This window comes from Rhinichthys klamathensis, unplaced genomic scaffold (genome assembly GCF_029890125.1).
Source record: "Rhinichthys klamathensis goyatoka isolate OS25496 unplaced genomic scaffold, OSU_Roscu_1.1 h1tg000527l_1, whole genome shotgun sequence".
In the NCBI taxonomy this organism is placed as follows: Eukaryota; Metazoa; Chordata; class Actinopteri; order Cypriniformes; family Leuciscidae; genus Rhinichthys; species Rhinichthys klamathensis.
In genome coordinates this window covers 742,892-764,023 of record NW_026607004.1, presented here as the reverse complement: position 1 = coordinate 764,023, position 21,132 = coordinate 742,892, and the positions used below count along the sequence as shown (strand labels likewise).

At 34.2% G+C, this 21,132-nt stretch overlaps 1 protein-coding gene across 1 annotated transcript; it reads right to left on the bottom strand.

The window, feature by feature from the left end:
- Positions 1-15,571: 15,571 nt before the first annotated feature.
- kcne4 (potassium voltage-gated channel, Isk-related family, member 4) lies at positions 15,572-17,435 on the bottom strand. Its single transcript, XM_056238590.1, has 2 exons — positions 17,156-17,435; positions 15,572-16,226 (listed from the first exon to the last, which is right to left on the bottom strand). Exon 2 carries the CDS (start codon positions 16,198-16,200, stop codon positions 15,745-15,747), a length of 456 nt encoding a protein of 151 aa, XP_056094565.1. The 5' UTR covers positions 16,201-16,226; positions 17,156-17,435; the 3' UTR covers positions 15,572-15,744.
- Positions 17,436-21,132: the final 3,697 nt, after the last annotated feature.

Sequence of the window (21,132 nt, the reverse complement as noted above, 5' to 3'; positions counted from 1 at the left end):
AATTAACATTTCAACATTTCTTTCCGACCCTGTACGACTTTCTTTTCTTCTCATGAACACAAAACAAAAGGCTTTGAAGAATGGTGTGGTCAAATGGTTTTTGGACCCCATTGACTTTCATTGACAGAATTATAATTGAGTTAACTATCATGTTGACAAATTGAACCTTATTTGTAAAGTGTTACCAGCTCTTTGCGCATTTTTCTTTGTGGACACATACATAAATCATAAAACTTTTTTTTTGCTTTAGTGAATTTATTTTTAGAAGAAAAAAATCTATTATAGTTTTTCATATTTTAAATAGCTTTTATTTTTGTACTTTAAGTGTTTATTTTAGTTTGAGTTAAATTGAGTCATTTTGTTATGTGCTTTTTGTAATTTAGCTTTATTCAAATATTATTATTTAGGTTTAATTTTAATTTTAGTTCAGTTGTTTTATTTACAGTTAGCAATTTTAGTGCTTCAACTTAAAGTAAATGAAAATAAAAAAATATTGCTGGCAACTAACTAAAATAAATATATGTTTTTCATGTAATATTCTTATTTTTTTTTCAGCTGTATTTCAGTTAGCAATTTTTTTTGATAGTTTATGTTTTAGCTGACGATAATAACCCTGTTGTGTCACTAAAGTATGTTTTTGGCAAAATGCCTACTAATTGCACCTGTATTTGTTTTTCTCTCAAATCAAACTTGAGCTGGTAAAACCTAGCAGTGACTCCCCGCAGAGATGAAAGCAGACGACATCTAATCATCTGCTCCGCAACATGCACGCTTTTACAGCTATTTTTTTAATGTCAACCAGGTCAATGCAAAGTTGAAAGCAAGATCAAAGATTCTCAGGCACACACAACTCACAAAATACGCAGAGACGGCAGCTCTAAAAAAACATCTTGTTAGCATTATCATTAGATTTGGTTGCAAAGTGAAAGCTTGTTACATTGGGATTTATGGGATTTACAGCACACACACACACACACACTCCAGTTATACTTTCAGAGAGTCACTTATTTCTTGTGATCATCATCATGTTTTATGTTTTGCAAGTTTTCTCTCGTGTGTTCACATGCATTGTGTGTTTTCCGGCAGTTTTGTGTCTCTGCACGTATTCGTGCTCCAGGAAATGAAGAGCTTTGGGAAAATCAGCTGGTGGTCTCTTACAACCCTCCCGAAATCATAAAGCTTATCTTTTGTTTTGTGATGTCAAGTTCAGCTAATCAGTGAGTAAAAACCAAAGTTTTAATAAAGGTTTTTAGCGTTTTTTTGCCCATAGCTGCAATTTTTAGTTAAAATTCTTAATCATATTTCAATTTTATGTTCAGACTCGCCATATAAGTTGGCTGAAGAGTGAAATACTGTGAATCTGATGATTTCAAAACATTGATCTGTTTGTTTGAGCAGGTCGATATGTCTGACTCAAGCATTGATGTGAGTTTGGGGATGATTCCTCTATGATTCTGTTCAGGATGCAGAGACTATTATAATTAAGTAATTTTAGACTGATATCTTCTCAACCATCTCAACACACCAAATCTAACCCAACCAATCTGATGATGTTGCGGAGACGTTACACACTTCAGCTTTAATATATCGTTTATTTCTCCTACTTAGCAATGTTATTAACTGGAGAGGTTATCATTTGTTATATTATTTCTTCTGAGAAATAGACCCTATAGGAATCTCACGTGTCTTCTTTAGAGTTTCAAAAGAGTTCTCGAGAATACTATTAAAAATTGGACATCTCAAATGAAAACATTTTTCATTTAATTCTACTAAGACCCAATGATCATCCGAACTATACCAACATTCAATTTATGTTATACTACAGGGATGCTGAGTGCTTGAATCTGATTGGTTGACGAACGTGCGCTGTTATTTTCAGGGAAACACACGGATAAAGTAGATCCAGGCTGGTCTTGACCGATTTACAGTTTTATATCACTTCACCAAATGTTTTCAGTTATTTCAAAGGTCCTCCTTACAGGCGACAACAGCAAAAGAGCCAAAACCCACAACGACACTGACCGAACCAATAAATATAGTAAACAACAGAATTAAAATGACAAATTACTTCTATGTTTTTTAGCCACAGAATTATGTTTTATTATGTACGGAAAGCACATACTCTCTTTCTCCCACTCTATACAGACACACACTCACATAAAGCAGAGACACACACTCGCACATAAACGTGTTGTCATCGCTACTCTGATGATATTATCAGTAAAATAGTTTAGCAACTTAAACGCTACATGACGTTTCTCACTAGCGAGGAAATAACGGCGCTGTTCTTGAAACAGATAAACTTACAGTTTCACTATTAGCAGAGATACTGCTGCCGTACACACTTAATCTCTCTCTCTCTCTCTCTCTCTCTCTCTCTCTCTCTCTCTCTCTCTCTCTCTCTCTCTCTCTCTCTCTCTCTCTCTCTCTCTCTCTCTCTCTCTCTCTCTCTGTCTCTCTCTCTCTAATAACTGCATTAATAACTGCATTACTCTGCTCTCAGTGGCTCAAGCCTCCGTCACGAGCTCTAAAATGGCGTTTTGGAATCAGCAACGGAGGCGTGGGATGAGATGCGTAATAAATCAGTCCTACACACAAGAGCGTTTAAGGACAGAAATCTGACAAAAGTCTTGAAATACAACATCTGAACAATGTCTTGAGGTGTGGTAACTGTAGTATAAGCTGAGTAATTGACTCCGGGCCATTCAATTATTAGAAAACAATTCACAACCGAGATGTAACGGTCACTCCGCTTCGCATTAGGCCTACTTTCTAATAATTGTTCAACGGCCTGTCATCAGTTATACCTTACTTGACTCACTGTATATCAAGCATCTATTTGATCTCTCATTAGGAATTTTAGGAAAAAATAAGTTGCTCGACTGAAGCACAACTGAGAACTCCATTAAATCTCCATTAAATAAGTTATGAAACATCCATGAAAGAGACATTATTATTTTTTCGCTGGGTAAGAGGTTTCTTATCAGTGAACATTACTGCCTGTTTAAGGTTCTCGAGTTGCTCTTTGTGTCTTTGGAGATTTAAAAAAGTTCTTCATATCAGTTTTTAGGTTCTTTAAAGCAACAATACACACGTTTTTCTGAAGAACTATAAAAAGTACTTTATGGAACTTCAATGGCATGTGTCCCTTTGTAGTTTTACTTCAGACTGTGCATTAATCTTTAATAGCAGAGGGTTTAATCTCTTCTTCAATAATTTTTTTTCAGTATTTTGGGCCAGTTTGATCTTCGTCATAGCAATGTTGTTATGAAATAAATCATGGCGGCTAAAGATCACGCGCGTCTGGCAGGTGCTGCGTGTGGTTCGATAAAGCCATCTATTTTCTCATAAGAATCGACATCAAAATGTGATTTCTCAGTATAACCTCTCTATAAAATTGGACTGTAATGTTGTATATTTTAGCAATATTGGTAGGCTACTCTCATTGCGACATCGATGTATTAAAGAAAGCGATCAATGGCGTTCCCTGGTTTTGAGGAGTCAACACGCACTGTACTCGATGATGGGAATGTAAAGTCAGCTTGTAGCCTACCTCAGTGACTCGCGAGAAGGTATTGTTATCCAACAATAACTCGGGACTGATATGTTTATTTTGCATTATGCATGTATTTGCATTATTTGCATCATGTATAAGAGTTGATCTAAACTCAAAAATTGAATGCTTAGCCATAAAAGTGATACTCTCTCCGCGAATGCAATTTAATATTGTTGTTTTATATAACCCTCCATCACACACTCTTTCTTTTTATGATGATATGAAAGAACTACTGGGAATGTTTGATAATTCTATTGAAACAATATTTTATGGTGATTTTAATATAAATTGGGCAGATAAAAGAGGAAGACAAAAATTAAAAATACTGATGTCCAAATATAATTATGACCAGTTGATAAAAACGCCAACAAGAGTGACCAGAACTAGCAAGACTTTGATAGATCTTATTTTTACTCATAGGGAAGAGCGTATTATAAAACATTATAATCTACTGACAGGTTTATCAGACCATAATATGGTATTAACAGTAAGGAAATTAACTAAACAACGATTAAACCGATTCAAAAACCAGAGACCAGATAGAATTAAGTTTGGGATACCGAAATCTAAAGTAGGTCAATTTGAAATAGAGATCAATAATACTGACTGGGATAATATATTACAGATAAATGAGGGGAATTTGTGTTGTACTTCCTTAACTGAAACTGTCACTAATTTGGTAAATAAATACCATACTCCTTTGAAATGTTCAAGGAAAAATGTATCATTACCATGGATAAATAGTGATATTCGTAATCTTATGAAAAAAAGAGACCTGGCTTTAAAAATGGCTTTATCCTCTAAATTAAATACAGATATTTTAATCTATAAAAGTCTCAGAAATAAAGTAGTACAAGAATTACGGAAGTCAAAAGTATCACATTATACACGAATAATAGAGAATGCAAAAGGTCAAAGCTCAACCCTATGGAAACAATTAAATAATTTAACAAATAAAACTCAAAAGCAGCAAACAATTAAAGAGGTACAAATAGATGGAAAAGTAATTGATGATAAAAGTTTTCTAGCACATGAGTTTTATACATATTTTATAAGTTCAGTAGATGAATTGGCTCAAAATTTTAAACTAATACCATTAGATAGTAAGGTGGAGGATGAGCTACCAAATTCATTTTTTATTAAGGAGATTGAAGAAAAAAGAACAACTGAAATTGTAAAGCTTCTACCGAATTCAACAGCAAAAGATGTTTACAATTTAGATATTAATTTGATAAAAAAATATAGCTCTGTGATGATAGGTCCGTTAACTCATCTGACAAATGTATCAATTAGAGACTGTGTTTTCCCCAATACATGGAAAAAGGCTGTAGTAACACCGCTCTTTAAATCAGGGGATCCAAGCCTGATTACAAATTATCGACCAATATCAATCTTGCCGGTTATGTCAAAGGTTTTGGAGAAGGTTGTGGCTGAACAATTAATAAACTATCTAGAGAGTAATAATTTCTTACATAAACATCAATTTGGTTTTAGAGCCCAGCATTCCACCGAAACAGCTATATGCTATTTCTTGGAAAAAGCTAGACACTCTTTGGATCAGGGACTTGTGATGGGAGCAGTATTCATTGACCTAAAAAAGGCATTTGACACAGTTAACCACACTATTCTTTTATCTAAATTAAGTGCATTTAATTTTAGTAAACGTTCAATTGAGTGGTTCACCTCTTATTTAAATCTAAGAGATCAGTGTGTCAAAATTGATAATACAAAATCATTGTTTATAAGAAACAAAATGGGCTTACCACAAGGTTCAATTCTAGGCCCCTTGCTTTTTAGTTTGTTTATAAATGACCTACCTTGTTGTTGAATGTCAACTTTATGCTGATGACACAGTTATTTACACATCGGCTATGTCATCTGTCAAGGTTGCTGCAGTTTTAAATGAACAAATGGAAAGGATATCTACATGGCTCCAGGAAAATCATCTAACTCTGAATGTTAAGAAAACTGTCTTTATGTGCTTTTCTAATCGTAAGCAAAAAGAAAAAGTAATAATTCAAGTAAATAACAAAGAAATGGAGGAGGTAGATGAGTTTAATTTTTTAGGTGTTGTTTTAGACTCACAACTTAAATTTGATAAACATATAAAAAAGCTCTCAAAAATGGTAAGGATTAATTTAAATTGTTTCAGACTTATTAGAAATTATATCTCAATTTATGCATGCAATGATATTGTCCCGCATTTCATACTGTATTACAGTTTGGACTCAAACAAGTGATTCCTTAATAAAAAAAATTGAAATGTTATATAATCGAGCTCTAAAAATAATGGATAAAAAGCCAAATCAATGGCATCACTGCAATGTTTTAAAAAAAAACTAATATGCTAAGTTTTGCGAGTGTCATATATAAAATTGATTTTTAAATGTTTGCACAATAAGGCACCATCAGTCTTATGTAAATTGATAAAGAGACAGGATGATACAAATAGAATCACTAGGAGTTCAGCAGGTGGTAATTGTAGGATTAATTTTCGTAAGACTACACAAGGGCAAAGAGCCTTTTCTGTAGAGGGCTCCAAACTCTGGAACCTGCTGCCAAATGAGTTTAAGGTAATACCTGAAATAAAGTCCTTTACACTGAAGTTAAAACGGTGGTTTAAAATAAACCAGAACTGCACGCATATTTAAATGTAATCATTTTAGTATGTAAAAGTGTAATGTAATGTAAAAGTAAAAGTTTTATTTTATTTTATTAAAGTGTAAGAGTGTAATGTAACATAAAAGTGTATTGTGATGTTAAAGTTGTAAGCTCATTTCTGATATGTATAATTATAGGTAGGTATTTGATTGTCTGTAAGTGACACATTGTGGTAGTTTTATTCTATGAGTCATAGTTTTTTTTGTTTTGTTTTTTTTTGTTTTGTTTTTTAGAAAAGCCTTCCTAGGGACCTGAGATGCAAATTAGCTCTTGCTATACTCTCTATGTGCAATACATATTTTCCAGTTTTGACTGGGATCATGTTTTTTGTACTGTCCCTATACAAATAAACTTAATAAATAAAAAATAAAAATAAATTAATATTAGCCTATGCTTGGCTGCTGATATAGAACTTAATACTGGTCCACAACCTTCTGGAAAAATTGCCCTTGGCTGTGTACAATCTCTGGCACGATCAAATGGTGATGGTTGTGCAAACCCCGCCAAATTATTACCCCCCTAGCATTGGTAGGTTTAGGATTAGTTGTGGGGGAGGGGTTAGGATTAGGGGCGGGTTTAGGATTAGGCAATCAGGTACTGACTTCAACGAGGGGGTTAATAATTTGGCAGGGGGTCAAAATTCGGCACAACGCCTGCTCTCTCGGGGTCCCCGAGCATTGCTGCTGGTGTGTGTAACCGTGGAGGTGTTCTTGTGCGGACTCTGCAGAGTGGACCGAGTGCATTTGTTTGATGGGCACGCTGGCTTGCAAAGTGCCGAGCCTGTTGGTGGTGGTGAGTGTTTGACTCGGCTCTACAACACCTGTCTGTTCGAACATACATTTGAACAGATCATTCAAACCGAGGAATCCGGTAATGAAAAGGCATCGATCAACAATTTTTCCCCCCCAAACTTTGAATCAGGCTAAAATTGTCTGGGATACACGATGTAAAGTGGATTGTTTGGCGGACATTTAAACATCAGGAGTAGTCTATGACTCCTAAACGCGAACAACTTGAACATGTAGGCTAGGCTACTCTGTAATTCCGGTATTGACTTTCTAGGATTATCAGAAACTTGTTTAAATTGTTCCTCCTCAGAGTCAGTAGTAAATATGCCTGGATATAATGTTTCAAAATCAGCAAGACAATCTTGGAATAGCTTTAAAAGAGATTGATTGGAGTGAAGTCCTGCAAAGCGAAAACATAGAGAGAGGCTGTGATTATTTTTTGGGAAAAGTTAAAGAAGTGTTTTGAGTTGTTTACTAGAAAGGGACGATTAACAAAAATAAAATGGAATACGTTGCCCTGGGTTAACAATGAATGTAGGAAATTGATGAAGGATAGAGATTGGCTCCTTAAAAAACTGTTTTTTTAACTGATCGATATAAATATACTTCTATGAGGAATAAAGTAATACAGACTTTACGAAAGGCTAACGCAAGTTTTTTATGAACATTATTGAGGGGTCAAAAGGGGATGGGGAAACAAATCTGGCAAACCATTAATAAATTAGCTGGAAAACAAAAGAACATGGATACAAGTTTTGAACTTAAAATTAACAACATTTTAGTAAAGGATTCTTTAACTATAGCTACTAATTTTAATTCACATTTGATAAATTCAGTTGATGAATTAACCCAGCTTTTTACTATAAAAGACATCACTTACAGACCTATTTTATTTTGATCAACCTATTTTTCAAATAGATGAAATAACTGAATTAGAAGTAGGAAATATTGATACATTAAAAAGCTCCAAAGCAGAGGACGCCTATGGGCTTGATATAACATTTCTAACAACAAATAAAGATTCTTTAGGCTACGATTACACGTAGCCGGCTATCTATCTGTAAATTACAGAAACATGTCTCTGTCTGTTAATCGAATATCTCTCGAATCGCTAGTCCGATGGATTTCAAACTTGACAGGTGTCTTGCTACGGGCAAGAGTAAGTGCAGTGCCGAGTTTGACCTTGTTTGGATTAGAAATGCAAAAGATATCGTTAATTATGTCTGTAAAAGAAGCACACATTGAAGTTGTGGTTTAAAAATAAACATTCTGACATTAGAGAAGGTTATGGTTTAAAAATTTTGATTTAAAAAAAAACTTTCTGTCAGCTAAACACTGTTTACTTCTGAAGTAAAAAAGTAGCGATTCTTTTCGAGAAATGTAGCGATTCTTTTCAAGGTTGTAATTATACATTTATTACAGTTTTATTATACATTACAATGTAATTCTACATTTATTACAGTGTTATTATACATTTGTTATATTATTTTTATTATACATTTGTTACATTATTATTTTTTTACATTATTTATGAAAAAAGTAACGATTCTTTTTGAAAAAAGTAGTGTAAAATTTTTTAATTATACATTTGTTAGTCTTATACATTTATTACAGTGTTATTATACATTTATTACAATGTAGTTATACGTTTATTACAATGTAATTATACATTTTCTAAAGTGTTATTATACTTTTATTACAGTGTTATTATATATTTATTAGCGATTCTTTTTGAAAAAGTAGCGATTTTTTTACATTATTGTTTATGAAAAAAGTAGCGATTATTTTTGAAAAAAGCAGTGTAAAAAATTATTATACATTTGTTACAGCATTATTATACATTTATTACAGCATTATTATACATTTATTACAATGTAATTATACATTTATTACAGCATTATTTGACGTTTATTACAATGTAATTATACATTTTCTACAGTGTTATACGTTTATTACAATTTATGAAAACTAGTAAATTGCGATCCTTTTTGAAAAAGTAGCGATTCACTTTTGAAAAAGTAGCTATTTTGTTACATTGTTGTTTATGAAAAAAGTAGCGATTCTTTTTGAAAAAGTAGTGTAAAAATATTTTATTATACATTTGTTACAGCATTATTATACATTTATTACAATGTAATTATACGTTTATTACAATGTAATACATTTTTTAGTGTTATTATACATTATTACAATGTAATTATATTTTCTAGTCTTATTATACAGTTATTACAATGTAATTATACATTTTCTACAGTGTTATTATACATTATTACAATGTAATTATACGTTTATTACAATGTTATACATTTTCTACAGTGTTATTATACAGGTATTACAATGTAATTATACATTTTCTACAGTGTTATTATACATTTTTTACAATGTAATTATACGTTTATTACAATGTAATTATACATTTTCTACAGTGTTATTATACATTATTACAATGTAATTATACGTTTATTACAATGTAATACATTTTTTACAGTGTTATTATACATTATTACAATGTAATTATACGTTTATTACAATGTAATTATACATTTTCTACAGTCTTATACAGTTGTTAGTGTTATTATACATTTTTTACAATGTAATTATACGTTTATTACAATGTAATTATACATTTTCTACAGTGTTATTATACATTATTACAATGTAATTATACGTTTATTACAATGTTATACATTTTCTACAGTGTTATTATACAGGTATTACAATGTAATTATACATTTTCTACAGTGTTATTATACATTTTTTACAATGTAATTATACGTTTATTACAATGTAATTATACATTTTCTACAGTGTTATTATACATTATTACAATGTAATTATACGTTTATTACAATGTAATACATTTTTTACAGTGTTATTATACGTTTATTACAATGTAATTATACATTGTTATACATTTATTACAATAATGAAAACTATTAAATTGCGATCCTTTTTGAAAAAGTAGCGATTCACTTTTGACAAAGTAGTGATTGTTTTTCTAAAAAGTATCGATTCACTTTTCTAAAAAGTATCGATTCTTTTTTAAAAAGTAGTGTAAAAAATGTTATTATACATTTGTTACAGCATTATTATACATTTATTACAATGTAATTATAAATTTTTTACAGTGTTATTATACATTTATTACAACGTAATTATACATTTATTACAATGTAATTATACTTTTTCTACAGTGTTATTATACATTTATCACAATACATTAGTGTTATACGTTTATTACAATTTATGAAAACTATTAAATTGCGATCCTTTTTGAAAAAGTAGCGATTCACTTTTGACAAAGTAGTTATTCTTTTTCTAAAAAGTATCGATTCACTCTTCTAAAAAGTATCGATTCTTTTTGAAAAAAGTAGCAATTCTTTTTGAAAAAGTAGCAATTTTGTTACATTATTCTCTATGAAAAAAGTAGCGATTCTTTTTGAAAAAGTACCGACTCTTTTTAAAAAAGTAGTGTAGAAAATGTAATTATACATTTGTTACAGCATTATTATACATTTATTACAATGTAATTATACGTTTATTACAGTGCAATTATACATTTATTACAATGTAATTATAAATTACAATGTAATAAATGTACACATTATTCTTACAATTTATGAAAACTAGTAAATTGCGATTGACAAAGTAGTGATTTTTTTTCTAAAAAGTAATGATTCTTTTTTGAAAAAGTATCGATTCACTTTCGAAAAAGTAACGATTCGTTTTTGTAAAAGTAGCGATTCATTTTTGAAAAAGGAAAAAGTAACGATTCTTTTTGTAAAAGTATATCAATTCTTTTTTGAAAAAAGCAGCGATTCTTTTTGAAAACGTTTAGATTCTTTTTTTTTTTAAGTATCGATTCTTTTAGAAAAGTAGCAATTCATTTTTGAAAAAGTAACGATTCATTTTTGAAAAAGTAGCGATTTAACTGAATTTGTAAGTCAGCTACAATGTTTAATTCTAAATTAAAATTAAAACTAAAACACATAAAAACTGATTTTGCACGGGCATTGCACTAGTTTTCATAAATGGACATTTCACCCTCTCCGTTTTGAAAAATAACATCATGCACACCTGTCAGTTTTCAGAAAAGTGTTCGTTTACACGAACCCGTGATTATGCCGACGTTAGCCAATCGAACGAATCGATTTGCAAGGTCGCACTTTTGACGCAGGTGCAAGTTCTGTCGCATACTGTGACATCGGCTGCCTAAAAGTCAGTTTTCTCAGTTTACATGCAAACGAAATTTTCCAAATAATTGCCATAATCCGGCTTGTTTTGTGTATTTTATACAAATGTTCATTAACATGCTTTGTCCCAATAAAAAAAAAATTGTTTATGTTAAATGTTTCAATGTTTATGTGCTTGCTTGTACTTTTCAGGAGCACCCACACACACATCAACACGTCCCCTCACATGGATGCACTGGCACCATCCGGATATCCGGATAAATTAAGCCCTTCTCTTGTACCTGTTGCCATAGAAACTCTCATTAAGAGCCGGGAGACATGAAACATTTGCGTGTGTTCAGACTCCTCAGAGGATGGTTTGGGTCAGTGTGTGCATCTTATCAATATGCTCAATATTATTGGCACTCTTGATCTTTCTAATTACATATGACTATTCAGATCGACAAGTTTGTTTGCCGTTTAAAACATGGCAAGCCACATACATTTCCATTAAATGGAAAGTCTTAAAGGTCAGAGAAGAAAGAGACAGAGGTAAAAAAAGTTTTTTTTGGTATTAGGGATTTACTTTGTAAATGTTAGCATCAAATGTCAGTGTGACTAAATCAGTGAGCAAAGAGAGAGAAATTACTTTTATTTTACGGTTTATTTTGAGCACAAGTGCACTGCCAAAAAGTGAAACTTGTATTTATCTGTTAATCTTTGTAAAAAAAAAAAAGTTAAATGATAAAAGCTTTTACTTTCTGCATGAGCCATTCCTTTAAGGGATAGTTCACCCAAAAATGTAAATTCTGTCATTTACTCGCCCTCATGTCTTTCTAATCCCGTAAGACGTTCGTTCATCTTCAGAACACAAATGAAGATCTTTTTGATGAAATCTGAGAGCTTTCTGTCCCTCCATTGACAGCTACACATCTACCACTTTAATGCTTCAAAAAGTTCATAAAGAGATCTGTTGTGGTGGAAATAATTCTATTCGAAAAGCTAGGAGGAAGGAGACAAGTGGAAACCCCTTAAAAGTCAAATTATCAAATGTTTATTTCTTGCAAGAAGTAAAATTGGCATTCAAATACAGACAGCATCTATATGAGAAGGCACCGGGCTGGTCTCTTTCGCCAACTTATATACCCTAAACACATCCTGTGTAGGCTGCATCTGTTTCAGAAGATTGCCTTTGTTACCTTAAAAGGAAACGTGTTTGTTCAAGATCTCTTGTCTAACATAAATTGATCTAGACAGAACAATGACTTTATCTTCGTTAAAGTTTCCTGTTCTTAGCTGGTGTTCGAATTCCCACTTCTTGCCTCTCTTGTTTGATCAAAAGCTGCACACATACATTTCACACTTGAAGTACACAATAGGTTACTTGGAGTACACATAGTCCCTTTGCTACTTGGTTTTCTGTCACACATAGCCTACATTTTGTTCCAGAAAGCTTATCTTAACTTATGCATTTCTAACAGCTTGGTTATATCTTTAATAATGTCCTTCAGCTTATATGAACATCTTCCTTTAAATGCTTATGAGTACATAAATCTTCAACGTTAATAAAAAGTTGCACACATCTAAAAGATAAAAGAACACATCTAAAAGTAGAAAATACATCTAAATGTAAAATTTACATTACAGATCGTAAAACTAATCCATATGAATTGAGCGGTTTTGTCAAAACATTTCTGAAGAGACTCGATCGCTTTATTTTATGAACAGATTGAATTTAGGCTTTTATTTAGAAACAAACATTCAACAACTCACACATCAGTTGTGGTAAACTGAAGCTCAAGCATGTTCACTTGACGTGTGAGAACCAATGAGGTTCATTCTCGTGTTACGCATCACTTTGAGCTTCTGCAAGAACCAATGAGGTTCATTCTCGTGTTACGCATCACTTTGAGCTTCTGCAAGAACCAATGAGGTTCATTCTCGTGTTACGCATCACTTTGAGCTTCAGCAAGAACCAATGATGTTCATGTTCATTTTTGGGTGAACAATCCCTTTAAGCTCCAAAAAATGCAACATTACATTATTGTGATATTGTGATATGGGCAATAGGTCAGCACACAAAACTTTTTTCAATTTGATAGACATCACAAAAAAAAAAAAAAAAAAAAAAAAAAAGGCTCCAAAATTTTTATTTTATTTTTTACTTTGTTTTCACTGATAAATCCTCAATAACTGCTTAACGTTGTCAAATGTCATTTGCATCACGACTCAAAAGGATGTGTGAGTGCAACATTTTCAGTAACTATAGCTTCAATTTCAATTTGTTCCACAATATCATGAGTTCATATTAAGCTATCATTTATTTCACTTTCATTGTATGCAAAAGAGCCAGAACATTGTCCCTATTCTGCCTAATACTGTTGGCAAAAAAATTAAATAAATAAACACCCAAAAAGAGCTGTTTCCAGGTCAGTTATTCACAAAATAGTTACTGTTGCACAGAAATAATAACACGGATCCTGATTTCTCCATCCATGCCATAGATGTTTCAGAGAAACAAAGAGAGAGGGAGGCTGTGCTTTTCATTTCCTCTACAGGGAGTATGAGTCACACTAACCTTTCTTCTGTCTTTCACACAGTCCAATCATTTCATCAAAATGAATCTAGTTGGGAGTATAAGCTGGACCATAAACAGATGTGACTGCATGTATAAGCACGTTTGTATTTTGTTTGCAGAAAAAAAGAGATCAGAATCTGATTTTCACGACATGGTTTATAATTCATGATCTTTGATAGAGCAAAAATGATTCAGTAAATTATTCACATGCTGTGTTTTGTTCGGAAGTTTCTTGTTCGGAAGTCTTTTATGTAACCGTATAAGACTAAACGAAACAGCTGGTTTTCAATTTGTACTCATCACTTTGAAAAGCAGCAAGCCCAATAGGTTGACATTGGTGTCAAAATCGGACTATTTTTCTCTAAAAACTTTCCTAATACTGTGTCCAACTCACGTCAGATGAACTGAGGACATTTTTATTGGAAAAGATCCACTCAGACGGAAAACATGCGCGAAGTTTCCACTGCACTCCCTGGGGCGGAAGACGGGTCACTGACACTTGTGCATGTGATGTCATTTCATTAGGACAACAAAGACTGATTATTATGATGAAGGATTGATCCGGGTTATTATAATCATGCAGATCTATGTAAAAGCGCACAATCATGAATGTAGCAAAACCCCCTTTGTCCCAGAGTGAACCTCAGCCCGTTCTCAAGGGGATTAATAGGATGAAAAATGTTTCAGGAGTGGACGCTTGAAAGATCTCTATCTTTTTAATGACGCTAAGAGGACGCACACAATCTATTCTTCTATTCTCATCTGCAAAGGGCTTCAGAAAGTCTATGAACAGGGTTTCACTTCACAAATGTATTTAATGTTTCAATGACATTTCAAACTGTGTTATTATGGGATTTACTTTTCTAAATGCGTATGTAAAAAATCTGTTACGATGAGTCTGAGAAAAATACCTTACGGTCTTTGACTCCCCCGAGTGGCGGTAATCGGTAAGTGCAAACATAAATAGGCACAACACCTTCACATTAGGAACATTTTATTTAGTTTACTCAAAGTAACACATACAAATAAGATAACATTTAAATAGACACCCATGCATGTAGAACAATATATACATATCATTTTACATAGGCCTACTAATTGTAACATTTTAAATCATTTTACACATCCGCGTGGAAGACGAATATAGGCTAAAGACCTTTAGTAAGTAAAATGATTTTAAAGTTGTTGTTTTTTCAAGTGATTCCAGGTTTATCGCAATGTTTGCAGTGGTTACATCGCGTTAAAGGCCTGAAACATACTTTACACAAATACGTGAAGAGGCTTCTAGTAACACAAGTTCAATTTCCTGTCATTGTATGTAGGCTATTCCAAGATAAAATCAAGTCCAATCCATATCGCAAGTAGCCTACGCGTTGCGTTCAGTGCTGCCACAAGGGGCGCTACAGGACATTAGCTTGATCAGTCTCTTTCTGCAGTTCATTTCCTTTTTCAGGCCGACTAATGCTTTTGAAGATAATTTTGCTGAGCCACTCCGCTAAAGTCAATATTTTCAATGAGATTTGCCAGTGAAGCAAGCAATGCAACAAAGACTAGTAAAGTTCAGAACCACTGCCACAGCAACGCAATAGTGCACAACTTAACTATGTACAAACTTCCGTTGGCTTTCGTACTTGTGTAAAAGTATGTTTCTTCCATAAAAGAGTTCGTACTTGCCGCCAAGGCACTTTAGATAACTTTTTTGCCGCGGACACTTAACGGTAACCAGTTCATGCCACGTTACTAGTTATTTACTACAGTAAAACCAGAATAAAGTAACACAGGATGTTCTTAAAACAGTAGCCTACAGGAAACTTTCAAAAAACGTTCTTTAATTTATTGTTGTATTACAATGGTGGCTAGAACCAATTTCAAACAGTTTCATTTGTAGTAACGTAAACTGTGGTAATTATTATTGGCGGGAACTTTGGTTGCCATAGTAATGTTTTTGGCGGGAATCTCAGAGGTTTCCCCCGGGGTTGTGGTCTGATCCTACGCCGTTTTCTGTGTATCCTCGGGTCCTCCACCGCTGTCCGATTCCTCCTCGATGGCGAAGTGCACATCTGCTACGGAGCTGAGAGAGCTCACACTGCTCTGCTCCACCGAGCACAACGCACACGCCAGAGGCGAGCGGTCGGGGTTCAGCATGAACGGCACCGGCGTGGCGCGCAGCGCGGGAAATGCGGGAAGACTGAGACTGTTCTTCTTCTGGCTCGCGCCCCACTCGCGTTGCTCTTCCTCGTGCAGAAGCCGCGTGAACGCGTTCGAGCGACGCTTCTCACGCCGCTTGGTGCGCAGATAACCGAGCATGATCCCAATGAGGAAGACTCCGTAGAAGGACACCACGATGATGATGTACAGGTACGCGTTGTTGTCACTTCCACCGGGCAACGCGCTTCTGTTGTTCTGCTGCGATGAAAGCGCGGTGGCGTTCTGCGCCAACTCCATTACGACAGTCACAGGAACTGAGTTACCTGTAGAAAGCACATTAGAGAAACTTAAAACATCATCCTTTCAATGACATATTATTATGTATAGCCTACTAAGAATATATAGGAGTCTATTCGGTGTCGTGTCAGCGGCCCCTAAGTTAATAACTAATGAACTTTGCAACGGAGGTGAATCAAAACTTTAGCTGGACAATAACTTTATTCTAGAGCTGCTGTAAAGCCCAAACAATCTCTGTTACTTTAATTTCCTATTATCGCTGTAAAGCTGCTTTGAAACAATTGTTAAAAGCACTATATAAATGAAGATGACTTGACTATTAGAATAAACATCTGTAAAAAAAGAAAGAAAAAAGTTGGGTCACACATTATATTAGGGTTCAATTCTCACTTTTACACAACTGTAAAATTACGACTTTTGCCTCAATAAACCCACAATTGCTACTTTTTAATAGTTAGAAAGGTAGTTGCTAGGTATTTAGCCTATATTAAAGGAGCTGTATCTGTATGTAAGAAATTTATTTCAATTAATCATAAAATATGGTCATGCAGAATAATGCATTAATATGTGCTTTATAAGTACTTATAAACAGTCAATATCTTATTAATATGCATACTAATAAGCGTTCATAGTGAGAATTGGACCCTAAACTAGTGTTACCGGTATTCATTATATGACTAAAATTGGATCACAAAGAAATGGCGAATTTACAACATCAGATCTCTTCCAGGAAATCTAAAACTAAAAATAATCTTTAAAACCACTTAGAAAAAAAACTATACAGAGTACAGACTAGGGCAAAATCAGTTCTAGCCTACATCAAAGTTCATAATGACTAAAGTTTTTGTAAACTATCCTCGCATATTTAGACATGACTTAAACATATGTTTATATTTGAAAGTAGCCTACAGGTATTATAAAGTAGTCATGAAAGGACAGGGCTGTAGTTACTCACCGGGATGTTTCCCCCTGGAGCGCGTAAGGCCGTTTCACGCGTTTCCTCGAGGCTCTCTGGATTGTAACGGGTTTGTCAGCAGAGTCCCGTTTAAATAGCGGATCCCATGCGTGGACACGAGCCAGCGGGATCTGTGACAGAGGTTTAGGGAGTCGAGATCCTCACGTTCTTCCTCGCTTGAGCTCACACACACACATTCTGATGACGTTTAATGAAGTCCAAGTGCGTAGCGCTGCCAAATGTGCTCGTTTATCATAAAATATCCAGACAGGCTTGCTGTAGGAAAGCCTCTTCTTCTGCAGAACAGCAAGAGCAGCCTTTGGGAAAACCAGAGGAATGGGTTGCACGAATTATGCAGAAATAAGAATGGCTCACGCAAAAAGGAAAATCCTTCATCATTGAACAATGGACAATTATATTTTTTACTAAGATTAACAGATTAATGCATGCTTTAAAAAATATATTTCTCATTGTTAGTCCATGTTAGCTAATGCATTAATGAGTTAGTTCACCCAAAAATTAAAATTCTGTCATTAATTACTCACCCTCGTGTCATGTCGTTCGAAACCCGCAAGACGTTCGTTCATCTTCAGAACACAAATGAAGATCTTTTTGATGAAATCTGAGAGATTTCTGTCCCTCAAAGGCATCATTAAAGTAATCCATGCGACTCTAGTGGTTTAACCATGATTTTAAGAAAGCGACGTGCGCCAAAATGCGCCAAAATATAATCTAACACTTTATTTACAAAATATTAATATCCAACGCTCGTTCACGAGAGCAGCATGCCTGTTGTGTTGACGTGAGAGCTGACATTGTTGCGTGAATGCGCGTCTGAGTTTAATATTTTCTAAATAAATTGGTAAAAAACATATTTTTTTTGGACAAAGCACTCATGTCGCTTCATAAAATTGAGGTTAAATCAGTGGAGTCGCATGGATTACTTTAATGATGCCTTAACTACCTTTCTGGGGCTTGAAAATGGTAGTTGTGTAGCTGTCAATGGAGGGACAAAGCTCTCAGATTTCATCAAAAATTAAGTAATTAATGACAGAATTTAAATTTTTTGGGTGAACTATCCCTTTAAAGGAATGGCTCATGCAAAAAGGAAAATGTTTTATCATTGAACAATGAACAATTAAATTTTTTACAAAGATTAAAGTCCCCCTGTAGTCAATAATTTTATCCCTTAAAACTTATCTTTGACCACCAAAATGACATATTTAAACTTGAAAAAAAAAATCTTAATGCCTTAAAATATCTTGAATGTAACTCTACACCCTTGCCTCATTTAGTATACGCGATTCTATGAATATGCAAATGAGCCCCGCCTCCACTCACTCACTCACTCAGCTCAGAGATCCACTCGTTGACGATCACACGTTGATCTGATTGGTTACAAGGTAGTTTGTGACGTCAGAAACACCAGCGATTTAAACCATGTTTTTGAGACTGTCTTTGATTCACTGCAGTTTTAAGGAGAAATTACTCAGCAATGCTGTCGACTTATGAATTTACACATGGTTTGTCTTAAAGCATATTAAAAACACCACATAGACATAAACAACATTAAAAACTTGATTTTCACCACAGGACTTTAACAGATTAATACATGCTTTAAAAATACATTGCTTGTTAGTTGATGTTAGCTAATGCATTACTTAATGAGACCTTATTGTAAAGGGTTACTTTAACAAGCATTACTATTAAAATTCAAGGTAACATTAAAGTCCCCGTGAACCGGAAGTTGCAAACGACTTTTCTCCAGTATTGTGACGTATTTCCGAGAGAAACGGAATACTAAATGAGGCAAAATAGTGGGCATGGCTTTTTTTTCCCAACTAGCACCTGATTGGATCTAGAAAAGTAGATGTTTTCATGCAGCCTGTCTACTGTCAGTCGGAGGGGCGTGGTTACGGATGTTAAGCAGACACCCAAACCGTCAAACCTACGTCATCAGGGAAGGTCCTCCAATGCAGAGGGGAGGGGACATTTCAGATTTTGATTAAAGATTACGAAGCCAAAAAATTGTTTTGTGTGGATTGACTTGCATGTATGAATTGTTCACCACAAAACGATCAATTTAGGCAAACAAAGTAAGTATGGTCAATTTTGAATTCATGGGGACTTTAATCAAATGCATATTGGGACTAATGCCATGCATGCGTTTTAAGTTTAAGCTGTAGTGTACCGTACAACCCCACTGACGTAGTTTTCAAGGGTGTCCGGGTCTGGTTTACTTCAACAGTGAAAGAATCAGTGCCAACCATATCTGTCTGGCAGTGATGCATGATGGGCAATGCGTGGCATGGCTGCAGAAAACTAGAGCCAGAATATACAGACCAAAGCCTGACCACACCTGTCAATTAGGATCGAGTAACAGAACTGACGCAAAGTGCATGAAGAATCTGATCAAATCAGGGCAGTTCCCTGTCTGAGACCACATTACAGACACAACAGCATTATAACACTCAACAGTAAAAAGTATTATTGTTAAACAACAGTAATTTAACAATAATAAAGGAGTGTAATAACACTCCTTTAACTACATGGACTTTTTCCAATCATAAGTTGCTATAGGGACTTTTGTACTCTGCAGATCCGTAATGAACACGAGTGTGTTGTCATTTATGGAAGTATTTCTATAAAAGGGTATAGCAGACTTTCAGACATATGCTCTGCTCAAGATCAGACACTTCAACTTGATTAAGTATAACTTGAGTATTTACACAATGGAGTTAAAGTTAGTCATTGCTCAGTGAAGGATTGAGGTCTTTTTAAAAAACTTTAACTCTTTTAACCTGAAGTTTGTTTTGAATGATTTAGAGTAACACAATCCAACTGATACCACAAAACATCACATAATTCATCACCTCCATTGCTAATACTTACTGAAGAGGATGCAAAGTAGAATAGAAAGCCTATAAAATTGATTACCAGTTAACAAACAATATGCACAAGTAAACATTTCAGGGACATGGCAACATCCACTCAAACCAAAGGTATAATAACTTGCTTTATGTTCACTTAATTTGTCTTAAGACACATTCTATGTACTGTATGGTATAAGTGTACTGTAGTTTGAGTTTTTTTTTCCCACAGGAAAGCCCTTCATTTCCATTATCTCAAGTTCACAGGATCAATTTCATGACAAATTACAAAATAAATGACTAACTTATGACCTGATATTACAATGTCAATGACTGATTTCATTTGAGTTCAAAACGGGCTGTTATCAGGGGGCACCGAAACCAGAGTAGGACCAAAAGGACAAAGTAATAACGATGAAAGGAGAGAGATCGTGCGACAGCTGCTTCCACACGGATCAAAATGAGTTCAGTTAACAAGCAGAGAAAAAGAAGAAGCAGGGAGCTCTCTTACTCATCGAAGATCAGCTATGAATAACAAAACTCTTATCATAAACCACGGTCTATTATACCTGGAAAATGCAGTCTGTTATTTAACAATAATGTGTAAACCCTTTAAAGGAAGCCCTACTGTGAGTTCTGAGGTTGTTTATTGATGGTATAATTCTGTTGAAGCCACCCAATTGCACTATTTCAACTTATTTTTTTAAATAATCCTGTTTAACAGGGGAATTCGTGGTGTAAAACTACATTACCCAAGATGCAGTACAAAAATTCCACCAATCAGAGAAACATGGCAAGCGAAAGACAAATGCCAGGTCTGAGTCTGCAAGCACGTCCTCTATGAGGTATACAGATAATAATTTAACAACTCCATTTGCAGCAAGCCTTAGCTGGCATCTTAGATTTATTTATTTCTAAACGAAACAGTTCAACACGCTCTGAAACAACTCGAGCACATGTCAGCGTCTTTATAGACAAATAGAGGAAAACCTTCTTGAAATGAATCAATTCAGTTTAAAATGTTTAATGGACATGGTTGAATGGTTTATATTAGAAGAATTATACTAGATCTATTATCCTGTCCAGCAGGATATACAGTCACCCAAT

What these genes read in the sequence shown, in the direction of transcription:
- kcne4 (XM_056238590.1), bottom strand. Translation starts at nt 16,200, where the DNA reads ATGGAGTTGGCGCAGAACGCCACCGCGCTTTCATCGCAGCAGAACAAC.